This window comes from Poecilia reticulata, chromosome 10 (assembly GCF_904066995.2).
Source record: "Poecilia reticulata chromosome 10, P_reticulata-male-v2, whole genome shotgun sequence".
NCBI lineage: Eukaryota > Metazoa > Chordata > Actinopteri > Cyprinodontiformes > Poeciliidae > Poecilia > Poecilia reticulata.
The window spans coordinates 9,081,013-9,101,134 of NC_088839.1; the positions used below are offsets into that span (position 1 = coordinate 9,081,013).

The 20,122-nt window shown below is 40.0% G+C and overlaps 1 protein-coding gene across 3 annotated transcripts in view; it reads right to left on the bottom strand.

The window, feature by feature from the left end:
* tenm1 (teneurin transmembrane protein 1) overlaps positions 1-20,122 on the bottom strand; it is a 300,581-nt gene that overhangs the window by 184,812 nt on the left and 95,647 nt on the right. For all 3 annotated transcript variants that reach the window (XM_081611713.1, XM_081611715.1, XM_081611714.1), the window contains one exon: positions 11,168-11,411. In XM_081611713.1, coding sequence (XP_081467839.1) covers positions 11,168-11,411 — 244 coding nt within the window. The remainder of the gene's footprint in view (positions 1-11,167; positions 11,412-20,122) is intronic.

Below are 20,122 nucleotides of genomic sequence, written 5' to 3' on the forward strand. Positions count from 1 at the left end.
ACACATCAAAGCAACTACTTAAGTTATAAGGCTGTTAGATGACGATGGGGCTCATTTTCATTACGAAATGTCTGAGACAGTAGATGAAGATAGGGGACTGAGCTGAAGGGCAATTAATCTGGGTACCATTTCATCTATATTGTGTTTAGATAATGGAGGGCAGAGGCTCGTCGGTGGCGGATGAGGGAGCACAAGAATGGGTTGGGGGGGTGAGGAGGGGGGGGGGGGCATTTTTCCAATTTGGAAAAGTGGATCTAGGCAGAGAATTAATAGAAGCACCAGCTTATTGTGGCCACAACTGGAATGGTTACGTTGGGGCTAAACCGTTGGAATATTTTCTTTTTTCTTTTTTTATGGCCATGTTTTTATGGTTCCCAATCATTATAACAAATGAAAACAATATTTCTGAGCTCCTTGAATTTCACAGACAACATGATTGCCCCGGGTTACGGCGAACTCTCCGGGGGGTTAATGCTGCTTTCGAGCGGGGGGCCACCGTGCGCGTTGAGCGCCAGAGTGTAACTTTGTGCGTGCTGTGAAGAGATGAGAGGTCGCGGCGCTGCTCGGTCTCTGAAGGGCCCTCAGAAAACAGGCCATTAAAGCGGGGTCAGGCGCCGGGGTGGCAGCATTGCCGGACACCGTGTCCTCGTAATAACCAAACTGCGTACACCTCATTGACTCATTGGTCACTTTCGGCCTTGAAGACTCGTCTTATTAAAAAGTTCTGTGGGGTTCTGGTGTGGAGCTTTGATGGTCCATGTTAGGATACGTCTCAGAACAATACCAAAAAATGTACATATTTTGTACAGCTTTTCTTTTCAAATGCTACTTTATAACCGTAAACTGCATTTATTTTACTTAAATTTAACACAAAACGTATGTTTATCTGGGGAGAGGGAAGCCTCTTTGTTTAGGTCGTTGCTCCTGCTGAAGAAAAGATAATGGCTGGATGGATGTTTAGAAGTGTTTGGTTTAATTTAGTCTATCCTCATGTAAAATTCAGTACAACAAATGATCTCCAGAAATCACCTAATTAGTACACCGGGGTGTAAGGTAATGTCAGTAAAACATATTCACCTCCTTGCACGTTTTACTGTTTTGTTTTTTTATTTTGCCTTTTTTTCTCCTTGCTTTTACAAAATCAATCATGAAAAACATTTGTTTTTGACAAAAAAGACAAAACAAACCCCCTCTTTTATTCTCAAAGTGAAAACTTATTTCTACAAAATAACGACGATGAAGTAAAAGTATTTACCGCAAAATAAGTGACTGCATAAATATTCACACCTTCAGGTCAGTCAACACTGGACAGGTCTCCATCAGGTTCGCACATCTGGACGATGCAGGTTTACATTCTTCTTTGCAAAACCGTACAAGCTCTGTCAGGTTGGCTGTAAACAGTGCTTCCAGTTCAATTCTCTATGAGATTGAGGCCTGGGCTTTGACTGAGCCACTCCAGAACATCCACCTCGTTATCCTAAAACCATTTCTTTGTAGCAATAGCTGGATGCTTCGGGTCTTGCTGAAACATAAACGTCCTCTGACGATCTGTTGCAGATGGAAACAGCTGTTCTCCAGGATTTTACCTCCTACCTTTACAAGTCTTACGGACTCTGCTGACTAGAAGTATCCCAACAGCACGATGCAACAACTGCCATGCTGTAGCATCTTGTCTGATGGCCAAACATTTCACGTTTTGGTTTCGTCAAACCAAAGACCGTTTTCTTCCACGTGCCTTTTGACAAACTCTTTCTTCAACATCTTTCTCATTGCCACTCGCCCGTAAAACCTTGATTGGTGAAGAACCAGAGGAACAGTTGTTTGTCTGCAGAGTGTCTCTCCCAGCGTAGCCATGGCGACCTGGTGTCCTCTCTCGCCTGTCTCGTTTTATCACGGTCGCTCAGGTTGTGAGGACGTCCTGATCTCATCAGGATTCACACATACTTCATATCCTGTCCGTTTCTTGCTGATGGTTTTAGCTGAACTGCAGGAACACTCAATGGCATAGAGATTTTTTTTGTATCCATCCCCTGACAAACTTTTCAATAACTTTTTCTCTGTTTTGCTTGGATTGTTCTTTCATCTTGGAAGCCAGGAATACTGTACAGGGATACGAGGATTATAGTTTGTACTATAATCCTTTGAGTCAAACTCACTGCATTACAGTGATCTCCATTCCACTCAATGTGAAACTACTTGCACCATCTGGCTAGACCTCTGTTAACTTAACTCAGTCTCTTTAAAGGGAGTAAACGAGTAAAGGTCTGCGCAATCACTTTTTTATTTATGAGTCGCTTTTGCAGAAATCCGCTTTCACTTTGACATTAAAGTTTTTTTTTTCTTGTAAAAACAAAGAAGGGATAAAACATTCTAGGGAGTGAGTGCTTCCTACAGGAACCGTAGCTGCTCTGTGAAATCCTCAGAGGTTTGTTGGAAAACAAACAGCGTCATGAAGACCAAGGAACACGGCAGGCGGGTCAAGGAAGATGTTGGGAAGGATTTTAAAGCAGGGTTAGGTTATAAAACAACACCTCGAGCTTGGAGCGTCTCACAGAGCGCTACCTAATAAAATCATCCGAGTGTTGGGACAGTACGACACAAGTACAAACCTTACAAGACATTTCTGTCCATTTAAGGGAAACACTTAAAACAGAAAAAGCAGCCAGGAGGCCTACTGGAACTTCTGAGGAGATGCGGCTCTGCTTGAACACAGTGAAATACGGCCGTGGCATTATCAGCTCCGGCGGCAGAAACTGCTGACGGGACACCTACTGGTGGCGCGCTGCACAAATTTAGGATTTATGGAAGAATCGAAAGAAAGGAAGCCATCGTTGAAAGTCGATAAGTCACACGCGGTTTTTAACAAATCATAAAAGAGACAAAGTATACATGGAAGAAGTTACTGTGATCAGTTGAGATGGACATGTTGGTGAAACGGAGAAAACATGGTGATTGCAGCATCATGCTGTGGAAATATTATCTATGGGACAATGAATGAAGCTAAACACAGATAGGAAAACTTATCAGAGGAATATTTAAAACCAAATTCAATCTTAAAATGAGACTGAAACGAGCTACAATGGGATAGTTCAGATGGAAGCACATTCACATGTTACAATGGACCCAAAACTCACATCCAACTGGTGATCTTTGGAAAGACTCGAAGCATTATGTGCACAGAGTCCCTTCCTCCAAAACTAACAGAGCTTGAGCTACTTTGGAAAGAAGGATTTTAGTCTCTAGACATGCAAAGCTGGGAAAGAGACGTCACAATTAGATCAACGCAGCGTTGCTTGCAAAACTTTTATGTGATTAAGCAACTCTGTGTAGTTCTATTACATAACCCCTCCTGGCCCCACAAAAATCTATGGATAGGGCTTAAAGTCGAAGAAAGTCCAATGGTTATGCAAACTTTATGAGTCCACCAGAGGACGTGAAAAGAGGTAAAGTTTGGAATTGTGAAAAACCGAAAGGAAAAAAAAAAAAGAAAAAGAAAAATACCTCCCGTCGTGCCGAGTCTGTTCCGGTTTCTGTGTGTGCTGCCTTTCAGTGAGTCTTTAGTGTGGCCCTGTGGCTAAAACAGATAACGTCCATCCCTCACTGTCTGCCTCCTGTCCTTTCTCCATCCAGCCGTTCAGCACCCGCAGAAGGCTGCGAGTCTGATGTGGGACACAGGAGGCTGCACAGGCAGCCACTGCGCACCTTAGGGTCAACGCTAGTTCATCTCTGAAAGGCCAGAGATAAACCCGGGAAAACAAACACACGCTTGCAAACACACATGTGGAAAGAAATGAACTAAAAACATAAAAAAACAGAAACATGCTGAATGCTAGATTTTTTTTGAGGCCACTGCAGCAGGCAGGGACTATTGTGTCTGTTTTAACGCGCAGCAGAAAGTGGATTAATAAAGCAGGAGAGTAAAAAGTCGCATGCAGAACCCCTCTTCTTCTTGTTCTTCTTCTTGTGTGGTGCTTTTTAAAACGGCTTCACGCTTCTTGCTGGATCCCCGTCTTTGATCTAAGCCAGACAATATCTAGGGGCGATGCCCAGGAAGAGCTCTGAGTTCTTATCAGAGGGCAGATTTCCCCCGAGACGAGAAGAAAATGAGAGCTCCTGCTCTCCAGGAGGTCGGCCTGCGCGGGCCCGGCGGCTGTCTCAACCTGGATAAGTGTAAATGGTCCTTGTTTGTGTTTGCGTGGGTGGAGGTCTTTGTTCGCAGAATACAAAGTGTCTGGATTCTGATTCGGCTGTGCACAGCTGCTGTAACGATTGATCGAGCTGTTTGGAATTTTGATCGGCTTCAGGAAACACTGACATCTGCTTAGTCAGGGAGTCGTCTTGTCATGATCCTGGGTTGTGTAGGGTTCTTTTTAGATTTTGTGTTTGTGTGCTTTTGATTTACATTTGTGTTTCTAATCGTTGCTTAGCTGGTCTTGCCATGTTTAGTTTCATTATTATTCCTATGAGTTTGTTTCTTTGAGTTGAGTTTCCTCGTTTATTCTCGTGTTCTGCTTTTTGTGCTTTTGAGTTTTGTTCTCTTTGGTGTTATTTATTTATTTTTTTATCTATAGTTTTCTCGAGTCCCGGTTCTTCTCCAGTGTTTATTCACTGCCTCGTTCCTCGCCTCCTTTCACAGCCGTTTTCTTTCTCCTGATTTCCTTCTGATTAGTGCATCTGGCTCCACTGTCACGTCCCCTAAGTGTCTTCATTATTTTATTAAAGCATTCTTCTTGGCACAGTCTGGATCTGCTTTGGAGTTTTCTTCCAACCACAATCATGCTTATTTTACAGAATAGAAAAGTTATGATAAAGAATATTGATTCAAGAATCATGTTGTTGACACTCAAACTGAAGTATTATAATAGTTATTTATAACCAGTTTACCTATTAGGAATCGCACTAGTAGATATATTGATTCCACACAAAGGTTTTATGTAAAATTGAGGCTTTAAGTTTGTTTCCTTACTTTAAAGGGGAGGTGTTATGTAAAATCAACTTTTTTGAGCTTGACATCATGTTGTAATATTACCACCTCATCAAAACCAAACCTGGAATGTTTCCTTGATTCTTTCATGCTTCTTTGAGAAATACTTTAATCTCCCATGGCAACCATGGGAGGTTGCCATGGTTACTCAAAACCATGTTGAGGACGTGGTTCAAAATGCCTGGGTCGACTCTTTGAGATGCAGCTCCTCCTCTGAGCTCCACTTTCCAAGTTTCCTCCCTACTTAGCTCCTTCAGACTAGCTAACAGCAATTAGCAAACACCTGTTGGAACTGTTCATCTGTTGGACTCATTATGTGAGCAACGTCCCAATGAAATGCTGGTAAAGAAAAAACTTTGCTAAAGTGATACTAGAGGAGCGATGTGATGACTTTCTAAAAGCAGAGTCTTAGAAAGAAGTTTTTAAAATGACATAGGCCCAATCTAAAGGCATAAAACTACAAGGTAAAATTTCCTTTAAGTCATTTTTTATATATATATATAAAACATTTTTAATAAATGAAGTTAACACAGTTACCTGATTGTGCTATAAAATGTTAATATGTGCCTGGGACAACGTCCCTTTACTGGATACGTTGGGAGAGGAAAAGAAAGGAACAATCAAGGCCAAGTTAGCCACCATTGGTTCATTAACCTTCACCATCTCTGTTCCTCCAAAATAAATCAGATTCCTCAGTTTGCTCCAAAATAATACCGTCGAGTCCTCTTCTGTCCTTGGTGCTGCTTCTGGAGAAATTCTTGACACAGATACATTGAAGGACTGCTGGGATAAATAAACGGGCGGAAAATTTCAAGGAGATCTGGCAGAACTTGATCAGTGTGGGTCCGACTCATCGCCAGGGCGTTCAAAAAAAAAAAATGTGTTTGTGACATTATACGACCCGGGACCAAGACGAAGGTGCAATTCTTTAAACACCAAAATGTTCTGAAGAAGAGCTAGTTCTAAAATTTAGACATGCAGTGGCAAATTCCAAGAATTACATAAGAACTATACAATAAGACAATTTCTTAAAAAAAAACAAAAAAAAAAAACATCGACATGTATCTAAAATTCTTCATCTCAGGAACACAATTTTGCATAAAAAGTCACATGAAGACCTGCTTCACATGTCCTGTTCAAACGGTTTAAAGATGTGTCAAAAAGTCACATTTAAAAAATGTCCTCAACGCTGCAGTGAAAAGACAGCGACGTCTTGTCTGGACTGACAAAAGGAAGAGCTCAAGTCCATTCATAACAGTCCCAAGATTTGTTATGCCTCCTAACACACACAGTGTGAGGCCCAGCCAGATTTATTGAATATCCATAACTGCATCCGTCCACGACGACAGGACAGCCTCTCCAGAAACATAACAAATGTTCAGCCAAAAAACGGAAATCCATGCGCACTTCAAACATTCTTAATCTCAGCCGACGCAACGTCAATACATTTCAATATGGATTCATCAAACGCGAATCAAGGATAATGGAAGCGCACTTGACAATATAAGACTATCCTTTTTTTTTTTTTTCTACACCACCCTCATCCTTATTAAGGTCAGAGCATCACTTATAATTCTGTTAGTGTGAGCCTCTGTGTCAGGTTTGTAAATACTTGACAAATCGTTAATCTTGTGGCTCAGATTGAGCTGATAGGACTGTGAGGGCTGCAGTGGAAATATGAAATCATTAGATTATCAGAGTATCTAAGAACGTGACGAAGGGCAGAGAAAGAGAGAGAAAGAGAGAGTGAATATTAAATCCAGCCAGAAACAGTTAAGCAGCGAAGACTTTGTCAAAAGCCTGATAGGAAAGAGCCAATAATGTCTGAATTATGTTATAGAAGGGCACTATTCTATTGACTATGAATGTGATTACATTTTATGGCTTAGAACTAATAGCACACTTTCAAATAAAACTTATTTGACAATAAAGTCCCAAAAATGTATCGCTGGAAAAAAAGAAAAGAAAAAAAAACGTCATTGAATATATAGAGGCGATGCAGGAATGATGGTTTGTAATCGCGTCTCTCGTTGAGGAGGAAGTTCTTTTCTGGCCTGCAAATATTGGCTGAACAATCTGAACCGCAGAGAAAAAAAAAAAAAAAAAAGAATTTTGTTTAAGTCGTATTTTCATTAAGAGCAAACACACACACACACACACACACACACAAGCGCACACTAAAGTACTGTAATTACACTACAGCCATGACAAGCTTCTCTCTTTGATACTCGCGTCTGGACAATGATTAATTTAAATTGTCACAGAATCTAATTTTATTCTTCCTTTCCTTTAAATGAGGTGTGATCTAATTATGGCCCTAATGCATAACTTATTAAAACTTCTTCTCGTGGCGTGGCAGCCTGCCAATCTCGGCCCTTACTCATAACACCAGAATTCAGCCGCGCCGCCCGAGCCCCTCATTAAACATGCAAACATATTCTCTTGCACCTTTGCTGCCTCCCCTTCTCCAAAGCAGCCTCGAAAAAGAAGAAGAAGAGGAAGAAGGATCTCGAAAAATAATTTTTTGGGGGGATAAATTATTTCTCACGAGGCATCAATTCCGTTTGATGGGATGGTATTCCTTCAGCGCGTCTCAGAAACTCCACTTTTGGAATATTTAAAACCAAATGCAGGTGTCATGAATAATCTATCCGCCGCGGCGGTGGGAGAAACAACTGAAATCCTCTGGAAAACTGGAGATTTGTTAGGACTTTGATGGCGCGCTAAAAAGCCCGGTAAAAATACCTCGAATTACTGAGGGCCCGATCTGCTGAAAGTTGTGCTGCATGTCACAGGCGAGGAAGAGGGTTTTTAACTCTCCCAATTATCGCTTGGACCTTACTGAGCCAAGGAAAAATCCCAGGTAATGGAGATGAATCATTTATATGTTTAATATTATCTATATTTATTTATTTTTTCAATGAATCTGCTGGGGTTTTTTAACAATACAAGTATGTTTAATTAAGTAAGTGAAGCTCAGAATCCTTATAAAAACCCGTTTATATCCATACAGCCGACTTGGGAGCGAAAACACTGCGCATTTGTTTTCTAAATCACGGCACGTAGAAAAGGTTTTTTTAATTTGTTCCCCTTCTCACAGGCTGAGGAAAAGCAACGTTTGGCTTTTCAGAAAACAGGAGTGGCTGCATTGTTTTTCTTCACCAACCCTTATGTATATTGTGTAAACTTAAAAATCCTTAAAGTTAAAAGGTGGCATTATGTGCCTGTTGTTATGGGACAATCAAGTAACTGTGTTACCTTCAGTTGTTTTGATATTCTTGTAAACAACTTCATACAAATGTGGTGTTATTTTTGCAACTCCAAAGCTGGTGTGTGATTTGTAATATTTAATGCCTGTAACTCAGTTCCCTGTGAACATATAATCACGTGCCATCTTCGCATGTACATTCAACAAGATGTTTATTTGATCTATTTATCCCTTTATAACTGTTTAATTTGTTGAACAATTGTTAAATGAAATTGTGAAGAACAATTTTTGTGTTCTAAACAAAAAAGTTGAATATTATTAAAAAACTCACCTTGACAGATTAATTTAATAGATCATGTTCTAGCACAAACCGACTCTTGGACTTTGACGCTTTTCTTCCAGAGTCTCTCAGTTTTTCTTCTCACCTTCGACAAACTGTTATTTATTCTCAACAAATCCTTACCTCAGTCAAAAATCTCTCCTAATGATTGTTTTCCTGCTATTCCAAGCTGCATTTTTTTATCATTTTGTTCATAAAAAAACTCCCTCCCGCTACGTTGGACTCTCCTTTTCAACAAAATAAAATCATGAAGATTACCGTAATCGCTTACTTTCCTTTCAATCCTTAATTAACCATCATACGGTTCAAAGCTGAAGGTTTGTGATGTCATCGTTTTCAGAGGGAAATTGCTTTTATCCTCATAAATGATTGCATGTGGTAAAAATAATCAGAATGTGCAAAGCAACTTCTCGCCGGCTGTTTGGCAGTTTTTGCAAAAAGGAAAATATTTTGTCATGTGCAACCTTTAATTTGACTAAATATCCCTTTAGGTCATCAAACATCTTAACAGGCCATGAAAAGAAGTCTCCATTTTCAGACACACTCTTATTAACTTTTAGGTCTTTCATTTGCCAGACTCTCAGAGAAAAGAGCTCTGCTTCCACTTTGACTCTCAATAAATAGTGTAGCAGCTCAGACTCGGAAATATCTGCCTTGAAGATAATAATGTGGATAATGTAATGATATAAGTCATAAATTATGAAGGTTAGGTTAGACACTGACCAGCTTTAGATGTGCTTTTTTTCTAGCTATTAACTGCTTTAAACTGTATATTTTCCTTATTTTATTGATATATTTTTATTTTTAAGTGCATCAATACACTTGACACACTTAAACAGAAAGCTTTAAGTTAATAAAGGGGAAGTATCATGTATTTTTCAGACATATAGAGCCATTTTATAGCACAGCCACGTAACTGTTAACTTCAGCTGTTGTAAAAAAAAAAAAATCCTATGTACATCAAACATGACTTAAAGATATTTAACCTCGTAATTTCACGCCTTGAAATTGGACCTGTCTCTTTAAAAACTCCTCTCTTTCCAACACTCCACCTCTAGGAAGTCGTCACAACATGGCTGCTCTGGTTGAAAGGATCTCGGGTTGTTTGAGTTGAGTCGTTTTGGGTTTTGTTTACCTCTGTGTTCATCGGCTTCTTTTCATTAGATCAGTCTCGTTTCTGATTTACTTTAGTTCACTCCTTCCTCATTGATTCTACTTTATGTTTATCTCTGGTGTCTAGGATTTCTTTGTTAATCTAGTTTAGTTTCTTAAGTCTAGTTATTCTTATTCATGCTCCTAGTCTACCTGTTGCGTACTCTCCCTCGCCCCCTGTGCTATTCTCTCGAACTCTCTCTTCACACCTGCAACCTATTAGTCAACTCGGCCGTCCTATAGGTACAGCATTCATCCTCCCAGTATTTAACCACCTCTTTTTAATTCCTCATCGCTGGTTCCTCCTGTTTAACCCCCATTTCTTTGCTGCTTCCCCATGTTATCATGCTGACTTTTTGCTCCTGGATTCTTGCCTTCATGTTCAGCTCGGGGCTCCCTGTGGTTTTTAGTTCTCTTCTTTTTTTTTCACAAAATCTTCACGTCTTCTTCATCATCTCTGTCGCACCTGTATTTGGAGAAGTAGCTCTCACAATGAGCTCAGCAGATGCACAGGTACGCTAGGTGTTCGCTAATTGCTGCTGACTAGTCTGAAGGAGCTGAACGGTGGCATTGTGAGGGAGGGCTGATCTGTAATGCGGAAGCTCAGAGACCCAGGCGTTAAATGGTTGCCACGGGAGACTTAAAGGATTTCTTGAAAATGCCTGAAAGAATGAGGGCAACATTCAAAGTGTGCATTTGAAGAGATAATAACTTTAACATGATGTAAGAGAAAAGGTAAAGGACAGAAAATTAAGTGTTGTTTTTGGGTTTATTTATACTATTAGCCATTGGTACCTTTTCAGTTTTATATTTGTCTTATTATTATTATTATTATTATTATTATTATTATTATTATTAAATTTTATTTTCAATTTTGTGAAGCACTTTGCACTCAGGCTAAATAAATGTAAATGTGCTAAATAAATAAATAAATTAAATAAATAAACTTTGACTTGACTTGATGTAAAGCTCAGAAAAGCTTATTTTACATGTCGCCGCCTCTTTAATATGTGCTTCACGTCCTCTGATCTGCTGGGCTGGATCTGATCCAATTCACTCGCATCAACATGACCTCTTTTGGAATATTTCAAAAACTTTAGTATCCTGAAGCAAACGCTTGTATTTCAAAAGGTCTACTTCAATATTCTGGAAGACAGAACAGAAATAGCAAAATGGTCAATGCTCACTTCCCACCAGCATACAGTCAGACATTGTATCAAATCCATTAGTCCATTTGTCATCGTCCCATTCTCCACCTTTTTGAAAGAAACTATAAAATTTTATGGTCCTGCTGCTGACTGACTTTCCTTCAATACAAGGAGCCTCTTTGGTCGGTTTAAAGGAACACCTTTAATCAAGCGAGTTGAAGGATTTATCTTTATCGTTCAAAAAAAATCCCATTAACCGCTTCTGCAGAGAATCTGCGGCTGTTCTCCTCCTCCTCCTCTGCGACACAAAAGCTGTATTTGTTGCGTTCTGTTACCTGGTCTCTAGGGGGATGTTGCTGTTGAGCACCCAGCTGTTGTGAAGCTGCGCCTGGTCTGTTGCCGAGCTGTTGTCTGCCCCCTGGCCGCCCTGGCCGGTCTGACACCGCGTCGGCATGGTCTTCCTCTGCAGGCTGACTTGAGTGTAAGGAGCCGGGCGGGCGCAAGTGCAGGCGTGGGGCGGCGGCGGCGGAGGGGGGAGCGGGCGAAAGGTAAACTGGCCACCTGGACTGCTGGGCAGCTCTGCTAGCAGACAGCGAGTGGCAGAAAGGAGGAAGGAGCGGAGGGGGGACAGGGGAGAAATAAACACAGGTTTATTAGGAGCACCGTATCATAAATTACAAATAAAAGCAGAATGTTAGTTGACAGTTTATTGTTATTACGCTGATTGAAGGACATAAATCAGCTTAAAACTGTCCCTGTCCGGTGCTTTCCCCAACCTACCTGCTTTGATACACTTCCAGCCACCCTATAAATAGACTTTTGGCCGGCTGCAGCATTGAGCAGTCTTTAAAGAGCTAACAGCTCTGGCTTAATCCGCAGCCGCCAGCCCAAACTACCCATGTGATGTTTATTATGAGATCTCGGCGGAATGAGCTAGCCAGCTGTAACAGCCTCACACTGGTAACCTGAGGGTCTGGCGAGAGCTCACGCAGTCCATCATTTATCATTCTCTTTCACCATAACTCTCCCTCCCTGCGACTCTTTCCCGCCCGCTGCTTCTCTCTCTCTCTCTCTCTCTCTCTCTCTCTTCTCAGTCTGTCTCAAAAAGAAAAAATGAACAGCGGACTAATTACGGCCGCGGCCAAATGGGATGCGAGTGCGTTCGGCGGAGTTTGGAGTACGCGACTGCCGCTGAAGCTAATGCGTCTGGACGAACATACATGTACGTTTCCAGCCAGGAATTTACATCCACACACATCTCGGCACAAGTGCCGTTTTACGTTTGTACGTTTCGTGCTTCCTTTTTCAGGAAGAATTGAATCACATATGTGATGTAGGAATGAAGAAAAAGCTTTAAAAAAAACAAAAAAAAAACAAGAGTTATGCAAATTTTACATACAGACTCAAATGTATACATACCTCAAATAATTTGGGTAAATATTTCTTAGTAAGAGGCAGATAAACCACACACGTTTTGTATGATCTTCTGGCATAACGATTCCTCCATATTTAACCATTTTACGTAGCAGAGTTCAATTAAACAAGATTTTAAGCGTATAGTTCATACATTTTGGACTATAGATTGAGGTCAGGACATACAGAAGTTCATATCAAGTCTGTTTTATACCTTACATTTCAAGCTTTGAGATATAAATGTTAGAAAACCCAACTGCATTCAAATGCCAGACCTACGGCACACACCGCCAACACCGCCAACGGAAAAGACTGGAGTCCATCATAACACTGAAGTCGTCCTCCACAGTAAAGTGGGTTTGAAAATAACATTTATTGTCAAACAAAAAGGAAGCCAATGTTCGAAAATTAATACCTGAATTGTAAAAAAAAATAAAAAATGCTTAAAACTTGGACTAATTTGATTTCCAACAAACAATGCCTCCGAACACTGGAAGACTGGTTTTGGACTGGATGAAGCAGGCTGACATGAAGGTTCTTGAATGATCCTCATCACCAAAATGCTCCAGAAAATGTTCAGACTATGTTTAAAAAAAAAGAAAAAAGAAAAAGCTGCACCTGTGCCAGATATGCATTTAAATTAACTCTTCCAATTCTGCCAAGAAGAGTGTTTAAATTTCAAGCCAGAGTTAAGCTGGAAGCTTGTTGAAAGCTTAAAAAAAAAAAAAAAAAAGAGAGAGAGAGAGACGTTATAAATTAGGACGTTAGCTTTCCGTGCTTAAGGTGACAGCTTGTACCATTTGTCTGTGGTATGACTGTGAGCAAGGCAAACCCCTCATCCCAGAAGACCCACTCTGTTCAGCTGTATTGACAGTGAATAAAACATTAAACTTACACGGCGAAGCCAGACACACTCTTAGCCCTTAAATGTATTTGCTGCCAAAATGTCAGCAATAATTCAGTGCCTTCAAATGTGGCCTACCTGGGAGATTACCGCCGTCTTCCCAATTCAAGCGTAGGCCTTTACAAAGACAAACTCCAAACGGCACATTTTGCCGTTTGGCAAAATGTGCCAAATGTGCCCCCACTCCCCACCCCAAAAAACAAAAAGAACAACCCGAATCGTCTTTTTGTTCGACCGCCAGCACAACTTGTACATAAATCTGCAGCTCAGTCACCATTATGTTTAAAACCGACGCCATGTCTTTCCCCGACATCGCGGACAGAAAATTGAACAGAAGGCTTTACAGTCAACATTTTTACAATAAAAAATCTGTGGACTCCTATTCCGAGCCGACCATCGACTCGCCACAACAGGTTTTATGACCATCAGATGCTAAAAGATCCTATTTGGAAGACACTCGCGCGAAGCAGCCGCAGATATGCGAGAGTGCAAGACAGAAACAGTTCTATAAATGCTCTATAAACATTTCCTCCAAATATTCCCACAGTGCAATCTGTCCGGCTCAAATGCCATTTTAAAAGCTGTAACAGTAGCAGTTCGAGGTAACATTTACTCGCTGGCGTGTGAACGCGCACAATATATATATATACATGACAACGCACTTTCCGAGCCATCAACAAGCTTCTGGCATGATTCCGGCTTGATATTTGAGCATTTTCTTTTGAGAAAAAATAAAATAAAATAAAATAAAATAAACTGGAGGAATTGATTGAAATTGTGTGGTTTTCTGCCCAGGGGCCCCAGTCTGTGGGCAAAAACCCCCCCACATTTTCACACACAGTACACACATTTTCAAAGGGTTGAGTTCGGGGGCCGTTCAGGAAAATTCAGCTTAGCCTGCTGTGGTTACTCTGAAACCAGTTGTTTGGGACTGTGGTAATGTTGGAGAGTCCAGTTCAACCAGTTCTCTAAACTGGAACCTGGGGGAACTCCAGCATAACTATTCAAGTTTTAAATCAACACAGACTTTTGAGATGCGGATAAAAAATTTTGCCCTTCGATGAAGTTGTGAAATTCTTCAAATTCACCTGAACAGCTAAACAGTTTAAACTTGAACACACATTAAACTGGTTTTGACTGGATAAAACAAGCTACTTTTGAGCTTCTGTTACAGCTCCAAAGCGTGAAAATGTGCAGAGTTTGCCTAAGCACTTTGAATTGCCTTGTTGCTTAAAAATGTGCTGTATAAATAAAATTACCTTACCTTAAAAGTAAAGTCCTTAAAAAGCAAGCGACCAATAAACTCTACCATCTTCTGCTAAGAACAATGTTCAGTTATCCAGTGAGAGAGAAAGCGTTCTATTTATCACTTTATAACTAAGCCAAATATTTTAAGGGATTTCTGTATCCCTTTAAATAAGCCTACGACTATTTTATCTTGTGTGGATTAAGGGAAAATCCTCATTCAATTCAAGCATGCACAACAAATTTCTGCTTTTGAAATTCATAAAAAAAATATATTTTTGGTACAGTTGTTCTGTTCTTTGAAATAAAAAACAAGTTTAAATGCGTCATCCAACCCTTGATGACCATAAATGGTTCACTTTTTTTTATTTCTTTTGCTTTTAAAGAAATATATATTTTTTTAATTTATCTTCCCACACGGTTGAATTGTCTTTGTTGCATTTTTTTTTAAACTGCGAGTTATCCTCCGCCGTTCTAAACGCAGAGATTATTTGTTCATCGATCACGACACGCCATCCCTCACATCACATATTTATTTCATGATTTCCCTGAAAAATGCAGAGGCTCAACCAGACGCCGTGACTTTCCTCTGCTCTTGTTTACCATGTCGATGCGTGTTTAATGAAAAACAATGAATTTTCACAATGCATTACATGTTTCGGATGAATAACGACCGCTTCACCATCTTTGAACGTTTCTTTCTGAACCCGCTTAAATCTTTAAAGCTTTTCTTCTTTTGTCGTGCGTTATATTTAGTCAACTTTTCTTCTTTTTTTTTTGTCTGTTGCAATCATGTTCATTCACTTGGCGATTTCAGCAGAATTACAAGGTTTGGTACAATGAAAAAGAAAAAAGGGGTTCAAAGGAAATGCATTTGTGTCGTTCGACTAACGCCGTTGTTTAGTCTAAGCTAATGGATGTGGAAAATTGAAGTTATTTTTACTTCGACTGCCGCAGAGTATTGGAAATTACACGTTGAGGGACAAACCGGCTAAACATTTTTGGAGCACTACTGCGCACTGTGCCACTGTAATCCACAAGGAGCTTTAAAGTGGTGCTTCAGTTTTTAGCAGTCTATCTGATTCATCAGTAACAGGAAGTCCTTTGAGTCTCACCAGAAACCCTTGTGCCTTCACGGCTTCCGAGGTAGATGTTTTTAGCTGTTTTCTTCTTTTTTTTTTTCTCCCCCAAAGAAAGAAAAAGGGAGGAAAAAAAAAGAAAGAAAAGAAAATCACATGCTGTGCACACATGGAGCTGTGAGTTAGAGCCGGCAGCCTCCTCTCACTTTGCGTTTGAGGTGCCGAATCAGTTTTAGTCTTCAAAGGAAGATAATTTGGTGTCTTAGACGGGTTTTATTAGGTATTTATCAATAGTCAGTCTGTTGCCCACAGCAGAGAGCTGATTTGGAGAAGACGGACAGGAAGATTAACGGCGTCCCGTAGTGAATGGGGTCAGCCTCCAAACATTATTTTAATCCACTTTAGATAAAACATAAAGTAGTTTTTGTGTCATTTCTAAAAAAAAACACACACACACAGAAAGTTTAATTTTTTTAAAAATAATTGAACTGTTGTTTGAAGCGACCTGTCCAGGGTGTACCCCGCCCTCGCCCGAAACGTTGGCTGGAGATGGGCACCAGCAACCCTCCCGACCCACTGAGGGAAAAAGGGTGCAAGAAATGGATGGATGGATGGATGGATGTTGTTTGAAGCCGATACATTTAAAACCAAATAAATACACAAGCGGTATAAAAAAAAGTTGAATTTTTATTTTGTTTTTACCGTCTCACATTAAATCTGATTAAGCTTTTCTTGTTTAAGACAGTCGGAATCACTCAATTGTTTTTCTATGAAACGCCATAATTGCGAGATTTGTAGTAGAGATTTAATAAAATAAAAAAAAATCGTTTTTCTTTATATTTTTTAAGCTATTTAATGCCATGCGTAAACATCTGACTTTGAAGAAAGTAAAAAGAAAATTCCGTCTCTCGTCATTCCAGCATTTAGCAAATAAAAATCTCTTTAGTAAAACTAACTGACCTAAAGCCCAAAGAATTTCATTTGGTATTGTAATGGGTAATTGTGTCTCTTTTTTTATGATGTGTATGTAAATATCTGACCTCAGCAGTAACATTATCCAAACAAGACTGAAGACTTGTGTAGACCTCGCTGCCGTCTCGGAGGGCGCCGGGATTTCTGGGATATCTTGTGTTTTTAACACATCGGTTTAGGGGAAATGTGTCAAAACATCAAAGTAACACGAAAGCAAACACCACATAGTGAAGTGTACTTACTGGCTCTCGTGAGAATCAGTGTTTCTCTCAAAGGCTCGGGGCGGCTTTTAAAAGTTGACGGAATAGCTCCTGTTTTACGTTTGGAAAGTGGTTTCTGTTCGGTCCGCCGCTGAACGCATGTGAGAAAAATGATACAATTTTCCTGGCACTTTCTTTTATTTTTAAGTGTTTGACCAACAGCCTCATCACACTGGATTACAAGAGAAAATGACATCAAAATCTGACAATGTAGACCGTCTCTTCTGCGGTGTGTCAAGCATATAGGCTGGTTGCTGGGAGACCAGAGGTTGTCCAGGCAGTAGAAAAACTCTCGTGGTGCAGATCGAGCTCACGTTTGGATGCCTGAAGACGTTTTTGCAACATGCATTGGCTGAAATCCCCAAGGAATCCACAGCAATAAGAGCTCACCCTTTTCTCAGTCTGCCATGCTTCACTGGCAATGCAAGTTGTTTTAAATTTTACATAATGACTTCATCTTGGAACATATTTGCCTAGTGAACGCCTGAAAGTCCCCACTTAACAAAATGAGCGGCTTGTGGAGCTTTATGGGTGAAACATACAGGAACGTCCACAAACGGAAACATCGTTGTAATGGGTTACACCGATAAAATATCCAATTTCTAACATTTTCTGCTGCACATATATCTCTTGAAGATATCTTAGGAAGCAGGGATTCAAACCAACATGAACCAGGTGAAGTATTTTTTTACCTGTTGAACAATTTATTTTAGATTTTATCACACCACAACTACAAACTTCAACTTATTTTACTGGTATTTCATATGATAGGCCAACGCAAAGTAGCGGATGAGTATGAAATGGAAGGAAAGCAATAAATGGTTTCAACAGAAAAAAAAAATCAGAAAAGAGACATCTTTAGCTGCAATTACAGTTTTTAGGTCTTCTGACTTATATGTCTTTATTTTCTTAGAATTTCCAAGAAACTGATTTTTCTTGTCCAGTCTTTGCAAAAGAGCTCAGCTTTATCCAAACTGGATGGATAACATCTAAAGATTTATATTTAAGACAAAAATTTACAATCAAATGAGAATCTGAACTTTGACTGGGAAATCCTTAAACATACTTTGACGTAAACATCCCAGTGTAGCTCTGGCAATCGCTTTAGAGTCATTTTCCTGCTGAATAGTAAAGCTTTCTACTTTAGCTTTCTACCAGCATTTTGCATGTAGACAAAATATTTGTAGTTTCTTCCAATCAGAGAATATGGAGGATTCAACAGTAACCCCAGCAGATAATTAAATATTGTGACATTGTTTCAGAACTCAACACCAGTTGGTAACTTCTGAGTTTCATCAAGAGAAAACGGGTCTGGATGAAAACTTTCCAAAAGCCATGCATCCCATTCCTTTCACATTGGCTTGGTGCTCCTGTGTCACTTTAAAACTCTTACAAGACACGTGTGAAAACGGACTTTGCGATCCATCGTAAACCACGAGTTGGCAAATTCTTAACTACGCTGTCGGTAATTACTTTGGAGTTCTCAAGATACGAAGTCACTGCGACTTCCTCCGCTCTGGACGTCTTATCTAGGGAGAAGGGTAACGAGTAGAGAGCACAGACAGGAGAGGTAGAGGCCTGGGGGAGAATGTAATCTGTGAGAGTGGAGTGACACGGGGCCATCGGCTGCCAGCTGGTGCTTTACAGGGCTTAGCTGAGGCAGCTTTGGGCCTCCTCTCCTAAAAAATCCACATTCTCTCTCGGTTCTTCTTTTTCTCACACAAAGTGCAAAATTGGCAGCCAAACCCTCTCACACACACGTTCCCACGGATTCAAATCAAGAGTTAATTGAGTGCTAAAAACACACTACATGGGGCAGCAGAGATATGACTGTGTGATATTTGTCATGCAGGCCAGGAGTTTTAAAACCTGCGATTAAGTTTGCGGAGAAGGACGAAGCTGTTTTAGCTCTACAAGACGGCCATGACGGTGCAGAACGTCCCCCATACTCCGTTCTTCTGAAACAGGGGTGTCAAACTCATTTTTGTTTTGGGCCAAATCAGGATCGTGAATGCTCTTAATGGGCCAGAATGTATTGATAAAACCTGTTCACCAAACTGTTAATTAAATAATATTATTGAACATATTTTCAGTCCCTCTAGGATTTTGTGATTCTTTTTGTGATTTTTTTGCAATAAAAATCAAAGTGTTTGTGGCACTAATTTGGAAATATTTGCGATATTTGCGCTTATTTGTGACGGTAAATGCGACGTTTTATTACTCACTGTGTAGATCATGGACTATAATCTGACATCAATTAAGGCCGAGGCAGCTGTTTAGTACAAGTAAAGTTTTTGACAATTTTTGACTCCGAATTATGCAATAATGCAAAAAAAGTGCAGGGATTTGTTGGTTTTGCCTGAATTTCCACTATAATTCTCAATAAACTGTAGGGACTGATTGATATAATTTTGCAGTAAGCAGATAAAAAAACTGCATTGATTTGATTGACAATATTTGAGCACATTTAGTGTAGAATCTAGAGGGCCATATGAAAAGCTATGGCGGGCCAGATTTGGCCCATGGGCCTTGAGTTTTGACACGTGTTTTAAAACTAAACCGCCTGAAAGAATAAAAAAACCAAAAACAACATTTTACAAAGTTGAGCTGAGATGTTTTCCTCAACTCATTAGCTCATGGATATAAAAGTGATATATGAATGAATTTAGTTCCAGAGGGAATTTACTAGGAAATCCAGAAGGTAAGAGGTATTTGGGCTAGATTTATTAAATTTTTTTTTTAAGTATCACTGTAGGCAAGTTTTCCCCCAGGAAACCTGCTAAGCTTGGTGGTCGGGCGCTGGGCCAGTCATTCATCCAGCAGCCCTTTGTGTCCTGAGTTAAAAAAATGTTTAAAGTTGACAGGAAATTTGAAAATATCACTTGATAATCATGTGTTAATACCTGAACACCAACTATAAAGTCTTAAAAAAAAAATGCAAACATTTTAAAAAGACTTAAATAAATAAGCAATGCTAAGCCTGGTGGGGGCACAAGTAAAGCCTGGTGGCCCGCCAGGCTTTTAAAACACTGGAGGAAACCCTGTGTAAGCGAGTGGGACCTAAAATAGCATGTTAATTAGGTATTTATGATACTTTAATCAAAATCCTATTAACCAAATGGAAGCCTGTTGAAGTAACACGAGCATGTAATGGCTGCAGTGCGTGATGACTTAGCTGTCATCTACGATTGTCTTCAGCAGGGATTTTAACAAGTGGGTTTAAAACTGTGCGAAATGATTAATGTGTTCGAAGTCCTCATGTTCATGAAGGCTCGTAATGCTGTGTCACTTTTGGATGCGATAAGGTTGAAAAACGCTCGGTCCGACTCGCGCTGCTTTATTATGATGGGCAGAGCTGAATTAATAACAAAAAGAAAAAAAGCTGCTGTTATAAACACTCAAATTATATCAGTGGAA